General features: G+C 45.9%; 1 protein-coding gene across 1 annotated transcript in view; it reads left to right on the forward strand.

Moving 5' to 3' along the window:
- The first annotated feature begins 4,416 nt into the window (after positions 1–4,416).
- Positions 4,417–24,530, forward strand: part of Sorcs3 (sortilin related VPS10 domain containing receptor 3) — a 623,313-nt gene continuing 603,199 nt past the window's right edge. Inside the window, exon 1 of the mRNA XM_051146759.1 lies at positions 4,417–5,697. Within this exon, the coding sequence (XP_051002716.1) occupies positions 5,080–5,697 (618 nt within the window). The 5' untranslated portion in view covers positions 4,417–5,079. The remainder of the gene's footprint in view (positions 5,698–24,530) is intronic.

Raw genomic sequence — 24,530 nt, forward strand, 5'->3', positions numbered from 1 at the left:
TGTCTACTGGGTCAAGAAGGTGACCAAGTAAGAAGGCAGAGCCAATTCGAGAAAGGGTTTCAGAAAGGATTCCGGCATACTTGGAGAAACCCATATTTCCTGGCCCTAAGTCCTATGGTGAGAATTTGCCTTTATGTCTTCACATTAGTTACCATTCTGCTCTGCAAACTGTGGAAGGAAGATTTTATTAATGGTTGTTTTGGTTCATGGTTTCCGAAGGATAAGAGCTCATCATAGACAGGCAGCATAGCAGTAAGTGGCAAGCAGGGCGATGGAAGCAGGAAGCTGAGAGATCATATCTTCAACCACAGTTGGAAAGCAGAGTGAACTGTAAGTAGATCAGGGCTATGAGCTCTCACAGTCTGTCTCCAGCAGTAGCCTTTTTGTAGCAGAGCTGCACACCCCAAACCTCCCCAAACAGCACCACCAACTGGAGACCAAGTGTTCAAACACCTGATCCCATTGGGGACATTTCTAGTTGAAACCAGTATAGTCCTCATAAAAGGAGTGCTGACTATTTGATATGATTGATGACAACATAAACTGGAATGCTTCTTTCTATGTACCTGTAGTGTGGTGTTCAGCATACATTTCCAAAGTGTGAGTATACTGCAATGGTTGTTAAACAGCAACAACAGCAACAACAGCAACAACAACAGCAACAACAACAACAACAACAACAGCATATCTGAGTCTTTTTTGGGGGAAGACATTCAGCTTAATCTCATGGATAATTTAAGGTATAATTTGCTTTCCCCAAGTTTTCTACAATAGGAACAGAAGGCCTGGTGACAAAATGCTTTCTCAGTGTGTTCTCTTTGCCTCCCCCACCTGGGATCAAAGTGAGGGTCGATCTTACCCATCAACCTGTTCTTTTCAGCTGAACCAGGCCTCATGCCAGCAAAAGAGACAGGGGGTCTTTTAGATCATAGTTCTTTTCTTTGAATTCAAAACTGATAAGTCATGAAAATAAAGCATCTGATGCTAATATGGTTATGGTAATGGATGCAGTGCTGGGTACCATGGGGCTGGGGCAAGACTTCACAGAAGACTATAGTAAAGCTGTACTAGAGGGTACATTCCGGACTTAAGGGCCACAGTGAGAAGAGTCATGAAGGCAGAACGGTACACAGAACTTTGGAATCCATTCTAAGAAACTGATGGCTGAAGAATTTTGGTGTCAATTCATAACACCATCTTCCTTATGTGTTAACAAGTTGTATCTGCACCTATGGTGCTTAAGAACAGTAGCCACCAGTTACATATGAAAATTAAACATTTAACATGTAGGTAGCCTTAATTCAAATCTGCTATAAGAATGAAATATGCATTTGATTTCGAAGACTAGGTGCACAATATGTAAAAAAGAAAATACCTCAACAATTTTGATGTTGGCCATAAGTGGAAATGCAGATATTTAACAAATTCAATGCAGTAAAATATAAAATTAATTTTGCTACAGTTACCCATGAAGTTCACATATCTTGCTGCTGTATGGTGCTGGTGAGGAGGCTGGCTCTGGGAAGGGAGGACTTGAAGACCAGGCGATGATAGGAAGCTACTGCAATTCTCAGAGAAGTGATGGTGTGAGTGAGAGCCACCAGTGTTTGATTCTGGGAATGAGAGAGATCAGGCAAGGGCTTTTTTATCTGGATCTGACAAGGGTCTTTCAGGCAGGAAACGGTAAGTGTTACGGTTGCATGGGGTGTGTTTACAGTACTGAAATGCTGCAGGGTACTGGTAGGATAGGTATGCATATTCTCCGGCTTGAAAGTAGTTCTTCCTGCCAAAACTCATGGAAAGGCTTAGTTCCTTATCAGAGTCATGGGATAGTGGGGATGTCAGATTTGTAACTAATTCAGCCTTGAGGGAGTTCTGTCTTTTGCACGAACTAAATTAATACTTGAGATCATGGGTTGTTGTGAAGTCTGTTACCTCTTCTCTGTCATTCAAATGCACTCCCACATGGGACACGATCCTTCATGTTGTGACAGGCACTAGAACCTCAGCATATGTGGTTGCCCATCGATCTTGATCTCCCCTGTTCCTAGAACCATGAGCCAAAATAAACTTATTTTTAAATAATGTACTTACTCATCAGTGAGTACTTTGTTATAACAGCAGAAAATAGCCAGGCCACGTGAAAAGGGAGTGGGAGAGGGAGAGGGGGAGGGAGAGGGAGAGGGGGAGGGAGAGGGAGGGGGGGGGCCGAGAAATGAGACCCAGGTATAGAGGATTAAGGGTGTGAGAGAAGAGAGAACTCAGATTCATGAGACAGAACAAACAAGCTCATTAAATGTGAGTGAAGCTAGCCTGGGAGGACCTGGGAGAGCCTAACATATTCACAAATAAGAGAAGAGCTTTATTGGGAGAGGCTGTGGAGATGACACACACTAGGTGGTGGCACCTGTGTGCATAGGTGTCTGGCATCAGAAGCAAAAGCCCAGAAGGGAGCCCCTGGTGAAGGAGACACTGGAGGTGTGAGGGAGAGTGCTTTCTGGGGTGCTAGAGAAGGTTGGCTGGATGCCGAGAAGCCACTGAGGACTGAGCAGAAAAATTTGTAGGCAGTTGGAGAAAGGGGGAGAATGAATGTCAGGGCAGGTAATAAACGGTAGGGCAAGACCAAGATAATGAATCAAAGAAGGTCACTCGAGAAACTGTCACACTCACTAGAGGCGGTTACACCTTTTACCCCCAACATTTTAGCTTCTGGATTGGCTTGGAAGAGATCTTGGAAACCACAGGGGTAGATGCTCCTGATGAGGAAGGGCACTTCTTTTAGAGATTCTGGGATTGCTTTTCCGTGTGTCCCTGTGTGGGTGTGTCCGTGTCCGTGTCCCTGTCCGCGTGTGTGTGTCTGTGTGTTGGGCGTGCGGCACGGAAACTGGCCCGCACCTCCCCCTGTGGGCAGATTTATGAGGCTGTAAAAGCTTTGTATCCAGAGGCCAACTGACAGACCAGACCTTCTAAGTCATAATACCTCTCTGCCTAGAACCGGATTGGAGGACTGTAAACCTTTCTAAGTTACCGCTGCAGCTTTCTGCCTTTTCCGGTAGGGGCGCTGGGCACCAGCGGATAGCGGGTTCCTTCCTAGCTCCAACTCCAGCGCCCACCTGCAACTTTTTCCGGGCAGTGTGCTGCCCTGGGTCTGGGAAAATCCACGGACGCTATGCTCATTTCATTCTGGGTGGGTATTCTCTCCGCCTTCTTTGTCTAACCTAGCTATCTACTCCGCTCCCAATTTTAGTTTTAGATTTGTTGGGAAAGCAAGTTCAAAAGGCGAGGGCTCCCGGGAATCCCCGGCTTTCGCCCTTCCGCGCAGGCCCAGAGCCCAGGCGCCTCTACTTCGAGCAGTACACCCCCGACCTTTCCGGGAGCTTTCTCAGAGTTCTTCCTTTTCTTTCGAGCTATCCTGTCCCCGCCTCTCCTCTGTTCTCCTATGCTGGATTTCTCCGCGTTGTTCGTTCATATCTCCAACCACAATTCCTCTCCATCTCCAGATTTCACCTTTTACAAAGTATCTCTTCTGTGTCCCTTGCTCACCCTTAATCCACCACCCTGCTTGCTCCTTTTCGGCTAGTTCTTCCAGACCCCCAGAAGCTGCACTTCCAAGCTCCAAATATCCGGAGTGCTTCACGGAAGTCACCTGCACTAAAGGTTGTAAATTCTGTCTCCAGGCCGTCCTCAGGCTTAGCTCTCCTCTCTCCTGCTCACGAAAGTCTGTCTTCCTGTGGTCAGGAAGAGTCCTTAGTCGCATCACACGCTGCGTTTTCCAAATAGTGGCTGACACTTTGAAACAACTACCCCTGCTCAGAACCGCGTCTTGGGATCGAAAGGGCAAGACTTAGCAGTCCCTGGCAGGAAAACAGGACCTGGATCTTCCCAGTGGGAACAGTTTCTACTACCGCCCTCTCACATCTAGCCCAGGGTCCTAAGAAAGACAGCCTTTGCCGGCCGCTTTCAGGCTCGCTTTCCAGACCTTCAGGCGGCTTGTCCATAGGTGCTGGGGTAACCGTGGGTGCCTCAGGAAGAGGGGTCCTGACCTTGTTTTCCACATTGCCTCTGACCACTCATAGGCTTCAGGAGATACAAACACAGCCTATTCGTGATCCTCAAACACTCGCGGCCAGAGCGCACCTCGCGCCCCGCCCCGCCGCTCTCACTCACACAAGCTTCTGCAACTGTGCACGCACGGAGCCGCGCGCCTCCGCACACCCAGCAACCCCCGCCCCCTCCGCGACACACACCAGCTCAACCAGGTTACCCTCCCTCCCACTACCACCCTGAGGCGCCCTCCTGTCAGTCCTGGAACACCCCTGGTCTCCCTCTCTCTTGCCTGCGCGCACGCACGCGCACGCACGCACTCCCCGCGCCCCCGCACCGGGAGGGGGCGCGGGCCTCCGGGGGCAGGGAGCCTAGAGCAGAGTCGTGGTCCATCCCGCGCTTGGCTTTTGCGCGGAAGCTCCGGGCTGGCCCTCGTCTTTAGATCGAGAACTGTTGGCACTGGAAACAATTTACTCGTCTTCCTCCTGGAGATCCTATACTGCCCCCCCGAGCGCCGTCTCCCGCTCGCAAGAACAGACCCGAAGAGTGAATCCCTAAACGCAGCTAGGAGCGGCTACCCAACTCCGAGCCCACAGCCGACTGGGTTTCCGAGAGATTCCGGGTTGGGGGTCTGCCGTCAGCCCCTCCTCCTGAATCCGGCTAGCGTTGCCCGTTTTAAAAGAGGATTTTCTTATTCTTATTTCCTTTGAACACTCCATTCCACAAAATTTCTGAAAGAGGTCGGTGGAAAAGATTTGGGAGGGGGCATTTTAACAACTGCATCAAAACCGCCAGAGCATCTGGGGAGCATTTAGTAATTGCCTTTGGGTTTTGGAATCACCATCTGGGCCTGGGAGTGGGGTAGGGGTAACAGTGCAGGGGACAGGCGAGGCGCTCCTTCCCGGCCGCCCCCTCCTCACTCCCCCGACAGACACTCTCTCGCTCGCCAGCGCGCGCACCCCGCCTCCCCCGCCGGACCCGCACCTCGGCGGGCGCCACACACTCGTCAGCCCGAGCCGCGGTAGCCGCAGCGGGATGGAGGCGGCTGGCACTGAGCGCCCGGCAGGCTGGCCCGGGGCGCCCCTCGCCCGGACGGGTCTGCTACTCTTGTCGACGTGGGTCCTAGCGGGCGCCGAGATCACTTGGGGCACGACGGGAGGTCCCGGGCGCCTAGTGTCTCTGGCTTCGCGGCCATCCGCGTTGCCTCCTCTCTTGCCACGGGCAGCGGTGAACCGGTGGCCTGAGGAGCTGGCATCTGCACGGAGAGCCACTGCGCCGAGGCGCCGGTCCAGGCTAGAGCAACTGCCCCGGGCGAGCGGCGGGGAGATACTGGCTGAAGCTCAGGGAACGTCGCCTGAAGCCGAGAGGTGGGTCCGGGGCATCCCAGCTCCTAGCAAGGCGGGCAGCTCGAGGAGGACTCGCCGAGCTCAGCCCCCCAGCACCTTGGAGCGCGGGGACGCTTGGGCAACTGCTCCCGCCGATGGTGCCAGAGGAAGCCGCCCTCAGACTAAGGGTTCCCGGGAGGAGGTGAAGTTAACGCGGACTGGAGGACCTGCGGCTGAGGAGCTTCGGCTTCCCAGCACGTCTTTTGCACTGACCGGGGACTCAGCCCACAACCAAGCCATGGTGCACTGGTCGGGACACAACAGCAGCGTGAGTACCCATCTGGCACAGATCTCTAGTCTCCTGACAGCCAAGGGTAGTGGGGGTTGGGGGCGAGGGGCAGATAGTTGTTTAGGGTCCAGATGGAAAATTATAGAGCCTAGACTTTTAGAGAGGGTTTGTCCTGCCCCCTTCACGCCCCCAACAGGTTAGTAGAGTTTTGTTGTAAGATGGCGTGTGCATCTGTTCACTGAAGACCCTAGGACTAAGGCTGTCTGGAAGGCTAGGAGGAAAGTGTCTTTTAAAGCTACCTGGGCGAGGGATCAGTAGTAGCTCTCCCCAGCATTCAGCTTGGAGAGTCACTTTTTTCTTTTCTCGAGAGAGGAATTCTTGAATTGGTGGGTGCAAACATGGGCTGATGTGAAGAAATCTCTAGACCGATTCCGGAGACAGCCAGAGCTCCCCTTTGCCCCCTGGGTCACATGAAGGAAACCAGAGAGATAGGGAGATAGAGGCCTCAGAGACATGGGCGCAGTTGTTGATTTTGGGGTCGCTGGTAGCCACATGGCATGCTACCCAGGCTGGGAGCTGGACCACATCATCCAAGCTGGAAGGCTTTCCTAGTGGAGGCAGGTAGGAAAAAAGTTTAAGGCATGAAGCGAATTTCCACACCCTTTCCACACTGTTTATTCCAGCGTTTGCACTGTACGCAGCGCTAGCAGGGTAGCAGAAAACTCACTTTCGCCTCTGTGTCTGCGTTCTGCCTCACAAATGGCTATGGGACACTGGGATTAGAGTTGAACCCTGCTTGTTCTAAACACATCTCTGGCCCCTTTTCCTTGCCTTCTGGGTCTCCAGAATATTGTTGCACCAGGAGGTGGCACCTTCCCTAAGCCTGTTTGGGAAGCTTTGGAGCTGGAATCCAGCATCCAGCTGAATAAGGTCCACTCCAGGTAGCTTCTGGAAGCGCCTGCTTAGCGGGGGGGGGGGGGGGGGGGCTCCCCCACCTCACTACTACCTAGTAAGAACTGGCTGCCTTAAACCTTCCCACACTTTCTTTCCTCTTGTGGTCACTATCTCACCTGAACTTGCCAAATCGGTTTTTTTGTTTTTTTTTTTCCCCCTGGTGTATATTTCCAGTTGGCTTGAGAACCAGACTTAGGGCAGAGCAGGGGTTCGGTTAAGAGGACTAGGGATTCACAGGCAGCTTTGAGAGCTCATTTGATGGAAAGTGCTAGACTCTTTTGTATGTCTCTCCACTATAGTCCTTTGAAAAGACTTCCTGAGGAAACATTTGCCTCATTTTACCAGAGCGTGAGGGTCCTAGGGCTGAGTATTGACTAACAGTGAAGCCAGGGGGCTTGCAAAGCTGACTACACAAGCAGTAACCAAGTACAGATTTACTGGTTGTCAGCTGCACACAGTTGGTTGGGGTGGGACTGGGGCAGCAAAGCCTGAGTATCAGATACTGGGATCTAAGGAGGAGAAGAGTCCAGACACATAGCAGGCAGGGCAGCTTAGTGACTAATGGCTTCATCTGCCTCCATCAAGATAGCCCCCCACCCCCAACCTTGCATTGGATGGCTTTGAACATGGGGCTGAGGCTGGGCAGTGGTGAACCTTTGCAGGGTTGAGTGACTGAAGACTTGCTTCCGAGACCCCAGGAGATATTTGTGTGTGGAGGTGGTAGTGGGGGAGAAGGGAGGAATGGAGAAGGGGGGGCAGGGAGGGAGAGGAGAGAGAGGCATGAATCTCTGGAAGCAGAGTTTGTGAATTTCAACTTCATTTAAGTTTGACAATTAGGAACTGGGGGAGGGGTGTTCTGGGTTTTCTTCTCCTTGAGAAGGCATCCTTGTGTATGCGTGGCTTTGCCACAAAATTCATTCATCCAGAAGTGCTTCATATCTGCTTTAATTTTAAGAGACACTTAAAAATATTGACAGAGCCCCTGGAGATGGGACTTCAGAGAGAAAATACTTCTTATAAACAGTAGGTAAATGCACAAGGCCTTCTCTGCCCAGCTTCAGGGTGGTTGAGCATCAAAGGATATGAGGGGTGGTCTGGCTTGTGCCCACTGGGGACAAAGGTCCTGGGTAACAGACCAGTTGGGCAGGGAGATTTGAGCCATGCATGAACGGGGCTCCTGGGGGCCTGCTGGCTGTGCTCTTAGCCAGCTTCACTGCTCCACTAAGAACTAGGCAGCTCATCCCCAGACAGAGAGGGACAGCTTGCTCAGGCCTGTGCCTGCCTTTGAACACATATTGTCTGCAGCACCGAAAAGAGGCATCAATGACAGGCCTGGGGGGTGCTCTGTAAAGAGGGAGAAGTCTTTGGGAGAGTTGTGGGGAGCAGCATCGGCAGTATGTTTTTTTCCCTCCTTTGCCAACAGCAAGAAGAGCAGGTGAGGTAGCCTTTTTACTATTGCTTCTAAGTGGAGGGAGATGTCACAAGAGAGACTGTGGTGCCATAGCGGGGGCGCCCTTCTGGCCTGGAAAGACAACTCCACGTATTCCTATCACTCCTGAAGCATCTAGCAGGCCCTCTGACCAGCAGCTTCAGCATTAGCAGTTTGGGTTTTCCAGCTTTTTCTCCCAGCTGCCTGTGGTGAGCTTCTGCTCTTGATAAGAGCTTTTTTGGGGGGATGTGGGGTGGGATGGGGTGGGTGTTAGTCACCGAACACTGAACTCTACTCTGCTTGGGTTTAGAGTCAGAAACATGTAGCTGGCCATCCTCACCCCCCTCCCTCCTGGTTCAGCATGTACTTCAGGAGCACAGAGCCAAGAAGAGATCTTTGTATATAAAGACAGGGCTGCTGTGTTCTTGCTGGAGCAGCGAAACTGGCCAAGAGCGCATCCCAGCAAGTCCCCAGGAGGAGCTGGTTCATAGAGGGCTCAAACCTCCATGCTACCCAGGACCTTTGGCCCCCTTCTGATTGCTTGGGCAGGTGCTTACTTTGGTATACTAACTAGGGTGAGTTTGCTTGGGAGGTAATGGAGGAGGTGCTAGCAGACAAGGCAGAAAGAAGGAGAGGAAGAGCAAGTTGTGGGGCCTGGCTCTGATTCCCCTGACTTGGCTAGTGTGAGGTGAGTAGCCATGGCTTTGAAGCCTCTGCCCTGGAGGAGATTTGCCCTTGTTCTCCCTGCTTGTCTCCAGCTGGGTGGGATCCTGGTGACTAATGGGTTACAGAGTGCTTCACAAACACCTGGGGGAACCCACAGCTTACAGGGAAACAGACAAACGCAGTATCCTTTCCCCTTTCCTTCAGATGGAGGAAGAGGCTTCCTTCTTTGCTCAGTGAGTTGGCAGAAGGCCCTGGAAGGTTGTGAAGTCACATGCCACTTACTTCTACCTCTCCTTTCTTGGGTTAACCAACCTCTCTTCTGTATCCTTGCTTAGCAGCTCACGCGCAGTGGCTTTGCAGCCTGATGCCCCTGTAGTGTGTCTGCTTGGGATGACTTGGCATGTGTCCAACCTGAAGCCTTGGAGAAGGGAGATGAGGAGATGCTGGGTCACTCCATGTCCCTGCCCGACCTGGAGCGGGTTAGAGAATGTATCATGAGGGTGGGATCTTGTACCCTTAGCTAATGCAGCTAGCCTGGGCTCTAAAATGTTTACTCCTAATGTGCAAAAGAGTGACAGATTTGATCAGAGCATCCTACGGTGGCCCCCAAACAGATTTTTTCCAAACAGCTTTTGGCTGGATTGCCTAGCCTTCATCGTCCCAGTGTCACAATGTCTTAATGCATTTTGCCTTCTCTGAGGCTTAATAAAGAAGCCTGCCGCCACAGAAACCATCCTTCAGGGGTTTGCCAAAAAAAATCTGTTTTTAATTAATATTACAAGGAGAGGCGTCTCAGTTGAGACACAGCGAGGAAACACACTGGGACACAACAGCACTAATTGCTCCTGGTCACTGTCCGCCAGGAGTGGGGTTGGGGGGAGGAGGGGTGTGCCAAGGCTGTTTGTCTGCTCCAAGAGTCCTCTGATGGCTGGGTTACTGGCTCTGATTTGCTTTTCAGTGGTGGTTTCCAAGGTGAACAGAGAAACAAATGCCTTCATCGGGAGGGAGGCCCTGTTTAATGATAGCTGAAATGCAGTGTTTGCAATTTGCATTTTGATTGGCAAGGAAGGAACATGGAGTAGTGCCTTCTTCAATTGTGTTGAGTTTGAGGGTAGAGGGTTGGTGGATCCAGGGGTAAGAAAGCTCAGGAAGCTCTTGTATTTTATTTTATTTTATTTTCTCTAGCTGTAAAACTCTGTTGTCACTGGGGGAACCCTGAGAGCAGAGCCATCTGACAGGGAACAGAGAAGTGTGACAGAGCCAAACACATACTCTCTCGCTCTCTCTCTCTCTCTCTCTCTCTCTCTCTCTCTCTCTCTCTCTCTCTCTCTCTCTCTCTCTCTCTCTCCAGCCCTGGGGGCTGGCAGCCCATTCAGGTCCAGGTGCAGATGAGCAAGTCATCTGAGGCCTGTGGCTGGATCTACTCAACCCACCTGTAGATTTCCTATTTTTTGTTTTTTTTACCTTCTTTTAGCCTTCTGAGTGGTGAGAGACATTTCCCTTACAGGGAATAAATGCAAAGCATGATTCAGTAGCATGATTTAGGAGACAAGAAACTGTTTAGAAGTGGAGGTAGAAAATGTGGAGTGAGCCAGACTGGCTCTGAGGCATGAAGGGAATTTAGCTAACCAAGATTATTTGTGTGTGTGTGTGTGTGTGTGTGTGTGTGTGTGTGTGTGTGTGTTGTGTGTGTATGTGTTGGAAGGGACTGGATGGAGCCTCTTATTCTTGGTAGGCAGTGTATCAAGGGCATTCTGCCTCACTTAGGTATTTAGTGATGGTTGGCTAAATGGATGGATGAATGGTACTTACCACTTTCATGGAGCACAATTACAAAGGAATTTGAAATCATTGTCAGAGATCTGATTTCCTAACTTGACAGACACTGTAAGTGGGAATGACTTTGTTTTGCATGTCTCTATTCTTGTTTGAGGAGTTCTGGCTTCTTATATTCACATCCAAAGTCCCATGTCATGGCATTAAAGGCTTACTCTTGCTTCTGTGTTTTGAGTGCCCAGGGTCTACTTCTGTAACTTGTGACTCAAGTGTCCCATGGTCAGCTCCTCTGCAGGCTTGTCCCCTGGCCCAGGCTTCTGATTGGCTCTGCTCCAAGACCTCCTCCACCTGAGGCAGTTCTGTTACAGTGCACTCATTCATGGCTCAGTCCAAGACACAACACAGGCCCTACACAACGTCCCAGGAAACAATTACTTTTCTTTTCTTAGTGACTTGTAGAATCTATACTGCACTACAGATTTGATCATTTTTAGTAGGTTTGTTACTATAATCTAATGTGTTTTAGTATTTGGAGGGTGAGGAATGATATAGTAATAGTTAAATAGATACTCTATACTAATTATGGGCTCTGTTTCCATATGTGTCCCATGACTCTGTAGCATTTTGCTCTGGGCAGGAAGATTATGTCTAAACTATAGAAAAGGGGGAATCAGTTTTACTCTCAGATGACAACAGGTTAGTGCCATCTCTTAATAGCATTGAATGCAAGTGTTCAGTTTGCTATTTCACTTGGGAATTTCTTTGGATGTTTGCTTATTTTCATGTGTGAGTCTCTTTCTCCCTCTCTCTATGTGTATACAGGTGTATGTATGTACATGTGTGTACATGTTAGGAGGTCAGGGGTCAATGTTCAGCATTTTCCTCAATAACTCTCCACCTTAGTTTTTGAGATATGGTCTTTCATTGAACCTGGAGCTTATTGATTGGTTAGACTGGCTGGCCAGCAACTTCTTGTCATTTTTCTGTCTTTGCCTCCCCATTGCTGGGGTTATAAGCATGTGCTACCATGTCTGGCTTTTTATGTGCATACTAGGTATTGAACTCAGGTTTTGTACTAAGTCATTTTAACAGAATAATAGTAGGGCCCATGAGTTATCTAGTCATAGGTTCTTGGCTCTGATAATGGTGTCATGTATGGATTCCATCTTGTGCAGTGGTGCTAAAATCTAATCAGATAATGGCTGGTTACTCCCATGACATCTGTGCCACTATTGCACCAGTGGTCATGTCTTGCCAGGTTGGTCATTATATTAGGACCAGAGTTCTAGATTAGCTCTGGGAGTTCCTAGCTGAGTCACATTGATGGTTTCTCTTCTGTTCTAGTAGTGTGCAGAGCTCTATCAAAGCTTGCCAGAAGGGATGAAACTTCAGACGCATACCAGCTTAATTTCTTTGTGTTCCTAAGCATGTCTTGTCTTTAGCAATAGGGGCTTACCATCAAGTCCTGCAGCAATGACAATAGCCTGTAATGTTTAGGGGAGAGAGATCTTCGCTGACCAGCACCTTCAGAAGTGGTACTGATGAAGCCATCTCCCTAGCACTTTATGTATACATTTTACCACAAGATTCTATGCGATCCTTCCTTAATCTACTTGACAGGGGATAGAAATAAGGAGCCAATGATCCTGAATTCTCAATGTACTGCAGAGATTCGATGTCTACTCAGACAGACTGCTCAGCCCTTTGCTGAGCATTTGATGTCTATGTGCATTGGTCTGGCTACTGGGGCTTGATGGGGATGTGACAGAGAGGTAAAACACAAAGACTCAACAGCATTTGCCTCAAGGTCCCCTTTGTATGCTTTGGATGTGAGCCTGCTCTTCTGTAAAGTTAAATAACACATGACAACAAGACAGATGTCATTGGGGTGATGTGTGGCTAATTGTCTAGTGATTGTTTGAGGCTATGAGCTTGGAGGGAGAGAGCAGCACCGTGGGAGATACCCCAGGCATCTCACACCTGCAGATTGTCATGGTCAGAGGTGCTTTTGGGAACTGTCATCATCAAATGACTCAACTTGAGGACGAAGCACAAGGCTTAGACAGTAACATCACATCCCACAGCAGGACCCTAACTGTTCTTTCCCCTCAGAATAGGCTCTCTTATTCCTTTTTGATTTATCTTTAGTCCTTTAGGTTAAAAAACATTTTTCCTTCCAGAAGTGTTCATGTACTTTTACTTGGGTAAGATATAATTCTACCCACTACATAGGTAGAGTACATTGAGGCCTAGAAAGGTTTTTTGCAGGATTCTTCCATCCTGTATTGATTTTCATATCGCTGTAACAAAATACCCACAGAAACAACTCAAGGGAGGAAAAGCTCATTTGGATTCAAGGTTCAGAGGACACATTCCATCATGGTAGCTCAGTTGGGCATGCTGGCATGTGTTGCTGAGACCATATCGGCAGGAGCATGAAGTGGCTGGTCACATCTTAGGGGTCAAAGAAGGAAGCATAGAACATCCCTGGTGAACCTCCTCTGAAGCCATTCTTCCCATCCCAAAGGTCCCACAACCTCCCATAACAGTGTCACTTGCTGCAGAACAAGTGTTCAAGCACACAAGCCTGTGGTAGACACTTCCCATCCACAGTGCAGCACTCCTACAGCCACTCTGTTTACCTGCTACAGTTGCCAGAGACAATAAATAATGAGCTCCTTAATGTTGGGTGAGCTGTATCTACCAACAGTTGCTGATGGGGGCTTTGGTAAATCACCTGGCTCTTTGAATTAGTGAGTCAACCAAATATACTTGCTTGTTTGTTTTGATTGTTTGAGTTTAATTATTTATGGAAGTGCTGTTCTTTATAGAACACTAATAAATGTGCTATAGTAAAATTAGAAAAGGTAATGGAGTCTAAGAACTTCAGTGCTATACATGGAGGTTTTTATTATGAAGTCCATGCTGGGCAATAGAGGGAATACTTCCTTCTTGGCTGAGATGAGGGGGATTTGCAGTACCTATCGGGCAGCCTTTTGGGGATATTGGTCAATAAAAGTGTGTCTATTTCTAAGTATGGATCTGTGCCTTCACAAATACTGAAGAATTTGTAGCTTGAGTGAAAAAAAGCTGGAGTTGAAGCTACCCAAGATAATTAGGGATTCCACATGATGTAGAGTGTGCAATTATTTTGTGTGGGTAAATGGCATGACATATGGTCTATCATATGTGTGAACTAATTCTTGTGGAGGGATTAAATTCTGAATGCAAACCTCTTTGGGATTTTTTGAGAATGAATAGAGGGAGAATGTGACAAGTGGACTTGAGAGCCAGAAGCTGTGGTTCGGTCTTCGGTTTCTGAATAGCTACATGGTACTGGGAAAGTGCTACCTTCTCTCTGCCTGTACAAAGGGACGCTTCTCACGTGGTCAGTCGAATGGATTTTAAATGAGATTATACATGGCAACGGGCTTAAAAGAAGTATCTGACCCATTTGTAGCAAGCTCTTGAGACACTATCCAGTTGGCTTAGGTACAGCTTTTGTCTTGGTTTTCATATGGGAATGTTGAAGCAGACAGAGGAAGGAGCTACTTGCCCACAGTTTGCCAAGGAGTTGACGATAAAGCCTCCATGAGACACAGGCATCAACACGATGCTCATTTCAGCCACATCATGCAGTCTTTGATTTCACACAAGTTTCCATGATACATGACTTATGCGGTGTAGACATGAACAGTGGAAGAGACTTATAGTGGCATGGCTGAGGGGGCTTCGGCTTTTTTTGAAACTTTTACATAGAATTTTGGTTAGAATCAGCTATAAGCCTGATGGCAAATAGTGGAAATAAGTTGAACATTTCCCCAGGGCTTTATATTGTGTGGAGGGCTAAGGGATCTGGAGAAATGGGAGGAATTTGTCCTGGCTTGAGTATTGGTGTTTACACCTCACGAGGAATCAGAAGACATTTCTTGAAGAAATTCAGTCAAGTGTGTTGCTTTGAGAAAATAAGAGAATACTGGGGTGCTAGGGGTGCTTAGTAAGCAGAGGCCTCAGTGTGAAAGATACTTAACACCCAAATCTGGGGATGGGCCTCAATGCTCCACTTTTCTTTATCTCTTAGCTGTGTGTGGTATAAAAATGGAATGTCCACAGAGATATGCAGCCAGTCTCTTTTTTTTTTTTTTTTTTTTCAGAATGATCATACTGACCAGATCCACTAATTAATTTGTACTAATCTTCACCCATTCAGTGTCTGGCTTGCATTCCGGTTTTTTTTTTTTTTTTTTTTTTTTTTCCTTCATCTAGTGCACCAAGGATGGAACCTGAGAGCCCTCTATAGACACTAGGGGGAGTGTTGCCCTGGAAAACACATGAAAATAAATAAGATGAAATAATGAAAAAGTGTTGCGCCATGAATTGTTCCAAAGAGAACAATGTTTCAAAAGAGAAGGAGAGGTAGTCTGCCAGTGCACTGCATGCAAGGATGCTGGCAGACACTGAGCGAATAACCGATGGCCAACAGGACACTTCAACACTGAGGGTTGATTGCCTTGCCTCTTCTGCAGAAAAGTTAAAATCAGATGTTTGAACTGCTTCAAATGGTTCTCAACCTGCGGGTTGCCACCCCTTTGGGGCTTGCATATCAGATATCTTTCACATCATATATTTACATTATGAATAATAACAGTAACAAAATCACAGCTGTGAAGTAGCAATGAAATAATTTTATGGCTGGGGGTCACCATAGGAACCGTATTAAGAGGTGGCAGCATTAGGAAGACTAAGAACCACTGCTAGAGGATGAACTAAGGCTGCTATTATATTCGCCTGAAGATGGTGCTCAACCTGTTTCTTCCATCCCTACTGCACTTCGTTCTCAACGCCTCCTCGTTCTCTTGTGTCTGGTGGTCACTCAGCAGAAGCCCATTGGACTGAATGGACTAGGAACAAATGCTTAACACTGCCGAGTTGGAAAGGTAATTTTTGTGGGATGCAGAAGGATCTGGCCTGCTCTAGCTACTTCTAGGTCTCGAGTCTGTATCCCTGGACTATTTCAGCTGTTCAGTTTTGGTTCTCAGGCCCTATTTTCCTGACTGGTCCTCCTGAAACTCTGCCTTAGGCAGAGTAGGTGGGTTCTCATTCAGATGGTGAGAATCAGGTTATCTATTACACAGATACATAGCAAGTGATCCTTTATCTATCTATCTATCTATCTATCTATCTATCTATCTATCTATCTTCTATCCAAATATCTGTCTATTTATTCTTCTCTTATATTAAACCCTGACTACTGTTTTTTTCCTCCTCCCACTTCTTGAAGTTCCTCTGCTCCTCCTTGGTTTCCCTGCAGGCCTCCCAAGGTTGTCAACTGAACACAGCATAAAAATATACTATAAGACTAGCCATTTCTTTCTTTAGGTTGGGGAAAAAGATGGAACAGAGATCGAGGGAACGGCCAACCAGTGACTAGCCCAACCTGAGAACCACCCCATAGGACAGAGCCAACCCCTGACACTATTAACAATACTCTGCTATACTTGCAGACAGGAGCCTAGCATAACTGTCCTCTGAGATGCTCCACCAAATAGCAGATCGAAACAGATGCTGAGATCCACAGCCAAACATTAGACAGAGCTCAGAGAGTCTTGTGGAAGAGTGGTGGGTGGGAGAAGGAAAGAAGGACATAGAGGGGAAAAGAGATCCACAAGAAGACCAACAGAGTCAACTAACCTAGGCCTATGGGGGTCCCAGAGACTGAACCACCAACCAAACTGCATGCATTGACTGGACCTAGGCCCCCACCACATATGTAACTGATGAGCAGCTTGGACTTCATGTGGGTCCCCTAACAAGTGGAGTGGGGGTTGTCTCTGACTCTGTTGCCTGCTTTTGGATCACTTTCCTCTAACTAGGCTGCCCTGTCTGGCCTCAGTGGAAGAAGATATACTTAGTCCTGATGTAACTGGATGTGCCAGGGTAGGTTGATATGAGGGGGGCTCTTCTTTTCTGAGGAGAAGGGGAAGGGGGACAAAGAGGAAGAAGGTGGGAGAGTGGGACCAGGAGGAGCTCTGGGAGGGGGATGTGGTCAGGATATAAAATGAGTAAATAAATAAATTTAATAAAAAGATGACTAAGCCTGTAGCCTTATATCAAGGTTGGACAAAGCAGTTCGCTAGGAGGAAAAGCAGGCAAATGGTCTGAGACAGCCTGTGACCCCAGTTTTAGGACTCCCACAAGAACACCAAGCTACATAACCATAACATATATGTAGAGGGTCTAGCCCAAACCCATGCAGGCTCCTTGATTTGTCCTGTCAGCCTCTGTGAGCCCTGCTTAGTTGATTCTGTGGACTGTATTCATGTAAGCCTTTTCTTTTTAAGATGTTGCTTTTGGTGGGAAATGGAGAACAATGACTATGAGTGGAGCTTCTTTTCTCCTTCTAGAACTGGACTACAAGGAAGCTCAAACTACTATGTTAGGATGTGATCATGTGGGGCTGGGGGAGGCTTGTCTATTGTTACAGTGCTGAAACAGTAAAACTAGGGATACAGTTAAGTGTGTTTTGGGGCTGATAGTGGAAGAACAAGTGATCCATAGGAGAGTTCTCCCTCATTTTGTGTGATGTGTTTTCATGCTTACGAGAAAACTTTTGCTTTCTCGTAACTCCTAAATATCAACCCAAATAATGTTCAATCAAATATCTGGGCACCCTATGGCCCAGTTAAATTGATACATACTTTTTTAACAAAAGATCTTCAAGTGATTGTGACCTTGAACAAGTCTCTATGCATTATTGTCACTGACTGCAACATTAAGATCATACCTGACTTGCAAGTTTGTTGGAGGGACTTAGAAATGGTGCACATATTGTCTACTGCAGCTACATTGTAAGCCAAGAACGTTAGCTCAATACACCAAGATAAGAAATGGGTAGATTAAGTGTCAGCTTTGGGGTTAGATCTCTTGGTATCCTATCCATTATTTGAAAGCTTTTTATTTATTGGCACAAAAGCCTTACTCCAAATATGAGTAACAGGCTGCTTGCCCAACAGGGGTCATTATGGCTCAATAGCTTTCTGTGGCCACTGGAACTTTGCTTTTGTCATACTGGGCACTGCCTGGCTCAGAGAATTTGTTTCTGTCAAAGGGATGGGAGAAGCCATTACCCAGACATTGGTTGGAAAGTCCTTTGGGCTAGGACAACTCTGAGGCTAGTTTTTTTTTTAAACAGCCTCCCAGAATCCCCAATGTATTAAGCCCCTGTTTATTGCCATGGTAACTTCCTTGCTTTTAGTCTACCTTCCATCTCTATTTAATCCCTGACTTCTTTAATCAGATTTCCTGGAGATTATCTCCCCAATGAGCTACTTAAATTAAAACTCTTGTTCATGGAGAAATCTTAAGTTACTTTCAAGTCATTGATGTGACTTTTCTACATAATCAGAACTAATGGTATATAGGGATAGACTCACCATAGGGATTTGACTTAGGCAATTTTGGTGGCTGAGAAGTCAAAACTGTGTAGTTTCCAGAAGACAAAAGAAAATACATAGACTATTCTAGTTCCATCCTGAGTCCAAAGACTGAGCAGCAGGGCAGACAATGGTGTAAGTTCTTGACCAAGACCAAAAATGGAGGCAAGAGAAGTCTGATGTTCCGGATCGCCTGTGAGACAAAAAGAAGACAATTCTTTATTCCTCTGCTTTTATTACATTTTAGCCTTCAGCAGATCGGATAAGATGTGTCTGTGTGAGGAAAGATCATCTGCATTATTCAGTCTATTGATTGATTAAAATGTTAACATTATCCAGAAACACCTTCACAGACACTAACAGAATAATGATCAACCAGAATTTGAGCACCCATGGCCCAGTTAGGTTGGTACATAAAGTTATCTATCATATCAAGTCAGGAACTTTTATCATACTTTAAGAATCCTGTTTTGGAGTGTCTAGACACCCCATGCTAGCAAATATAAACCAGAGAACCAGGGATGGGCTACTTTTTTGTGTTGTTGCCCAAGCGGGTCACATAGACCCCAAGAGTTACAGGCTATTGCCAATACTGTTCTAAAACTTGACATTAAAACTCTATTGCTGAAGACACTGTATACTTAAATCATAGAACACATCAGATTGGTACTCATTTACAAACTTTGTCCTTATGGTGAATGTTCACAGTGCTAGAAGGTGCTAGACATGCTGCTGAAGAAGAAAAGAAAGCTCCAGTCTCACCCACCTGTGAACACTTTAATTTACAACAATGACTACTCTCACAAGATAGATCTATTGGTACAATAATGGCATAGAGGTTATTTGAGTAACCAACAACTTTCTGATTGGTTCTAAGGCCTACTCCATACAATGGGACCTATATACCTGGTGCTAGTAGAGGAGCCAAGAACATGTGGTTAGGTCCTAGGTCCAAGGGAAAAATCCAATGCTATTACTCTGCTAAATTGTATTAAAATGACTTAAAATGGCTTATTGATATTCACATAGAGAAGAACATTTCTCAGCCTTCATCAGAGAAACTTCTCTTTAAAGTAGATGGCTGTTAACACTGAGTCTGACAACTGGTCGACAAGCAGAGAACAAAAGACTGCAGGGTACACAGCCCCAAACTAGACATTTATATTTCACTGCATAGCTCAGTCTTTGTGGAAGGGTGGTGGCGGCGGTGGTGGTGGTGGAGGAGATTATAGGATCCAGAGGTAGTGAGTAACAAACATCAAGAAAACTGTTTTCCAGATGTAATAAGACATAACCATAGATGAACTCACAATGATTGTGACAGCATGCACAAACTTTCAAAGCTCCAGAAAAATAAAAATCCCAGCACAGTAGGTGAGAAGATAGGGTTGGGCTGTTGTTGGAAGAGGGAGAGTCAGGCTTCTCTCTCCCTCCCTCCCGTCTCTCTCCCTCCCTCCATCCTTTCCTTCCTTCTTCTTTTCTTTTTTAAATATTTAAATATTTATTTATTTATTTATGTATATAATGCTTTGCCTGCATGTACACCTGTCGGCTAGAAGAGGGCATCAGCTCACATTACAAATGGTGGTGAACCACCAGGTGGTATCTGGGAATTGAACTCAGGACCTTTGGAAGAGCAGGCAGTGCTCTTAACCACTCAGCCATCCCTCCAGCCCCTCCTTCCTTTTTCTTTTGTCTTAATGAGGTGATCTCTAGAAAGCTGATCACACACCAGCCTCTTACCCAGTCTCAAGACTACCTGGGCAACACAAACTGGAATCAACAGGGAAAGAAGGAAAAAAGTCATCTCCAAGTTGGGTGGGAAAGGATAGGAAGTTGGAGAGGGTGGTGAGGGTAGGACATGAGGGCAGTTGGCATGCTAAAAATATATTGTATATGATTTTCAAAGAAACCATAAAAGTTATACTAAAAATCATTTTAGGCCCTGCCTTAGGGATGCAGAGGTGGACTGAGATAGCTAGACGGTCCTCTTTTGTTTGGCACCTGCCAGAAGAAAGTGGTTTTTAGGAGAGGACCCGTACATCCAAATTATTTCTTGGTGCCATTTCTTGGAGGTAAGAGGCTTCTTCTACTCAGGGCCTGCACTTTGTCTTCACAAATACCTAAGCTCTCTGACATTTGAACTTCTAACTGCTGGTAGGTTATGGTCTACCTAATATTAGACGTCTCTTTTCTTGGGCTTTGTTATAATTGGAAGAAGTCACTGGGCTCACAGTTCGTCCTTTCTGCCTAACATAATATCACTGAAGGGCATCATGATGTGCTGGAGAGAATATTGCTTTGGGATTGGGGCTCTGTACTTGAGCTTCTTATTCACATGAACTTTTGTCAGTAAGTCACCTGCTTCTCAGGTCCACGGAACTGGGGACTCTTTTATGTGTAGGAGCCTAGCTTATGAATAAGAGTTGTCAGTGTTCTTTTTTAAAATTAGCTACATTGTCAGTAAAGGGATGGAGCTATGACTTTAAAATTAGAAAATTCTTTCAAGCATGGAAAGATTGGTCTTACCTTAAGTTGAAGTATTTCTATTTATTATTTCACTATTTCATTCAATGATTTGTTTGCTTTAATGCAATACTAATCAAGATATCTGACTTTTCTTAAACCACCCCCCCTCTTCTGTAAAATGAAAAACGTTGTATAAACTAGTGTGGTCTCATGCCATGACAAAGTAAATGTCAATCATTTATGTATTTGTGAAATAGGGGCAATACTGTGTGTTCCCTTTATGACTAAATCAAATCAGGAAATGCTGCACATGGAAGCATTTGGAATGGAACTTGGGTGATATGAATGCAAGGTGCTGGTTCACCATACTCTTATTTATTCCTCAGGGAGCTGGAAGTCCCTAACCAACAGACTTGCGGCTCTGCATAGCCCCTCTCCTCCTCCTCCTCTTCCTCCTCTTCTTTCTCTTGTGTTCTTCTTCTTCTTCCTCCTCCTCCTCCACCTCCTCCTTCTTTTTCACAAATAAAACACACAACTCACATACTCTGGTGTGAAGACTCAGAGATTCTTATTCTAAACATGATGCACACTTTATTTTTAGTTACATCTGATATAATAAAATTTCCAGATGGATTATAATTTGATGTTTATTAAAAAAAACCATTTGTTCCAGAACTTGACCTGTATTGATTGCTCTGCCTATTTCCTTTCAGATAAAGGATTATTTTGGGAGCACTTAGTTTGTGCCCAGTAGTACAGCATATACAGAAACCCCACATGGTAGACCTCGACAGCCTCAATCTGTGTTTCATGTGTGAGAAGCACATGGAACAGTGTGAGGCAGTAATATACTAGCTTGATAATATTGAGGAAATACAGTGATATAAGCAAGATTACAGTAAATTAAAAGTAAATTGAAATATTAAGAATAGTGTGACTATATTATTTCAACAAAATCTAGTAGCATGATTGAAAATAATCTCATCCTTTATTAGTAAACCAGTGTCATTGGACAGGACATGTCTGACCTCACTTGAGATCCTGCTGCCTCCACATCTTGGGTAGCTAGATTGTAGACTTGTACCCCCTGGCAGCATTGCTTTGACTTTCTTGTAGGTCATTTTGTTCTATCTTGTGTTTCTCTTTGCTCTGCCTTCCATGTAGATAGACGAAACATCCGTGTTTCCACTAACACATTTTAGTTGGCTTTTCTGATTGTACAGATTCCTTTCTGTCTGGGCCCATTTTCTTCCTATCTTGAGGTTTCCATTTGTTTTACTCTTGGATCTGTGTTCTGCTTCTGAGATTTCATTCTACATTGTTGGCTGCCTCTTGTTTCCCTGTGATACATCCTTAGTAGTCTCTCTCAGTGAGTGTGGGGATGTTCTTGTTTATATTTGTGCTGACATAATATTAATAGTTTTCCTTTAGTTAACAGAAGATCTTGGCTTGGAGGATAAATCATATAGTCACTCAGTATTAGGAGATGCATTTAAACCATTTAGATAGGCTGAAATTTTATTTTCTCTCACCTTGGCCTGATGGTTCATCTGGACAAAAAAACTAGGGTACAAAAAGGAAATGATATGCCCCATATCTGTGAAGTGCTTTAGTTGCTTGCTTTTTGTGTCATCTACTAGTTTTGGGTATATGTGTCTCCCTTCACACCCAGGGACCAATGAGGGTGAGGAGAAGAGGCACTTGATATGGAAATCCTGTGGTGTTGTTCCAATGAGGGTGTACACTTCTTTAATCAAAACCTGGTGCATTAACAGTAGATTCAGACAAAGTCAGCACAGTGGTATTGGAGGGACTGACTATGACACAGAACACCACTGACTTTCACTCTCCAAATACCGTTAATGTAGGACACATCCAGAAAGGCAGGCATTGGTGTTACTTTAAACATTTAGAACCACAGCACTGCTCACTGCTCAGCACATGCTTGTGTGGTGCCAGAGCCTGCACTGCTGGGCTCTTAGCAGTGCTGTGATGGACAGGTATGTGACATGGCAGAGACTGCACAGAGAGCACTGAAGTTAGGGAGTGCCCAAGGGAAACAGTAGATGAGCTGAAAAAAAAAAATCAAAGATGAACACCATCAGTGAGTTGCAGGGGAGGCAGTGGAATGTTCTGAGCACATAGGCTGTGTAGCAGGGGGCACAGTATCTGAAGGGGCCAGAAAAGTCAGTTTTTTTCCTCATGGTAGACTTAGGGGATGTTTAGGAGGACAGTGTGGTGGCTTGAATGGGTTTGGCCCCCCGTAGACCCAAGTGTTTGGATGCTTAGTCATCAGGGAGATGGGCCTTGGAGGGTAGGAGTGGCCTTGTTGGAGTGGGTGTGTCTCTGGGAGTAGACTTTGAGGTCTCAGTGTGTCTCAGTTCCTGTCCTGCTACCTGCTGTCTGGATGTAAAACTCCTGACTCCTTTTCCAGCACCATGTCTGCCTGCACGCTCCATGCCATGTTTCCTGCCATGATGATGAGGGACTAAGCCTCTGAAGCTGTAGGCCAGCCCCAACGAAATGTTTTCTTTTATAGGAGTTGCTGTGGTCATGGTGTCCCTACATAGCAATAGAAACACTAACTAAGACAGATGGCACACTTAATTTACCTTAACAGAATCATACTGGATACCCTATGAGCTAGAGGAACAAATGGATGGAGGCTGGGAAAACATGCCGTTGGACGATGGCAGTAGGGTATGCATGGAGGAACCTACTTAAGGAAAAACTTATACATGTAGTTTATCATGTGATTGCAATTTTTTACTTCATTTAGCTCTCTTTGTCCTGGGCCTTTGCAGTGTGCCTTTCTGTAGGTAGAGTTTACTTTTTCCATCACTAACTCTATTATTATTCAAAATTTATTAGTGTATACTCATTGTGCATAGTACTGGGGCTCATAAGAATTTTTAATACAAGTATATAATATCCTTTGAGTATATATGCTCTTCCGTATCCCAGCGCATTCTCCATTCTCCCTCCTCCTGGCCCTGTGACTTGGGTGGCCAGTAGAAGAGGTAGAGGTGACATGGACACCATGTTCATTCAAAGATTAGTTGTCAAGATGCACACACACTTGTATAGTCTACCACACAGCTCTTCAGTGGCATGAGAAAAACATGTCAGGATTATCCTGGTCTTGCAGAGGATGAGAGACAAGCAGAGCATCAGCATTTGGCATTGCCAGCCCAGTCCAGCTCAGCCTGGCTTTGTACAACAGCAAGCAGCACAACCCCTGAGCTGAGCCCAGCTGCAATCAGTTCACAGCCGCGTGCCTTGCATATGCATGAGGATGAACGGTTGAGCGTGTGGTTGGCTATTTGTAGTTTTCTGTATCAGCAAACACTAACTGATACAGCAGGCAAAAGAACCAAAACTTTAACGCTTTTGTGGAAACCCAACTCTGGTGTGAGGTGTGGCTCACTCGTACCTCAGTTTTTAGCTTCTTGCCTACACACCCAGAGCTAGCTTTTGATAGACATTTTTTGATAGTTGCTTGCCGCTCACTTTTATGATTCACGGCTTCTTTTTCTGAAGCTAAATGAGGAAGTTCAGATCCATAATCTAAAAGAATTAATTTTTGACCTCTTTTCCCTTCTCAGTGTTTCCCAGCAGCCTAATAGGATTCCAGCCGTGGCTTCCAGCTGAGTGGTGCCCAGGCCTCTCAACAGGGGCCCTCAAGGCTCACCAGTCAGTGTTTTCTTGAAGAGTTCAAGTTAATTTCTGCCCTCACTGGATAGATGGAATTTCACTTAAAAGTGGGGAGAAATATAAGGTCAGGGGATTTTCTTGGCTTAGACTGTATTTAAAACATATTAGTTCTGATAAAATATTTAGCTTTTAAACAACAAATTTAATATGGGGGATTGTGTTTTATTTATTAATGGCGGTTTCAGGGAGATTGGTAGGAGTTGTGCTAAAGTATGCTGTTGTGATTTTACACAGTATAGTAATTACTGTAATATTTTGTTGAATTATTAATATCTACTGTGTCTGCAGGAACATGAGCTTCTGCAGTTGAATTTATTTCAAGAGTGCCCTTTTCTCTTCTGGTTTTGTTTGGTGTTTCCTCTCCTTTCTTATATACTTATGAATTTTTTAGAAAATGGAGTTAGGGGCAGAGTTGATTATATTGTATGAAA

This window comes from Acomys russatus, chromosome 5, assembly GCF_903995435.1.
Source record: "Acomys russatus chromosome 5, mAcoRus1.1, whole genome shotgun sequence".
NCBI lineage: Eukaryota > Metazoa > Chordata > Mammalia > Rodentia > Muridae > Acomys > Acomys russatus.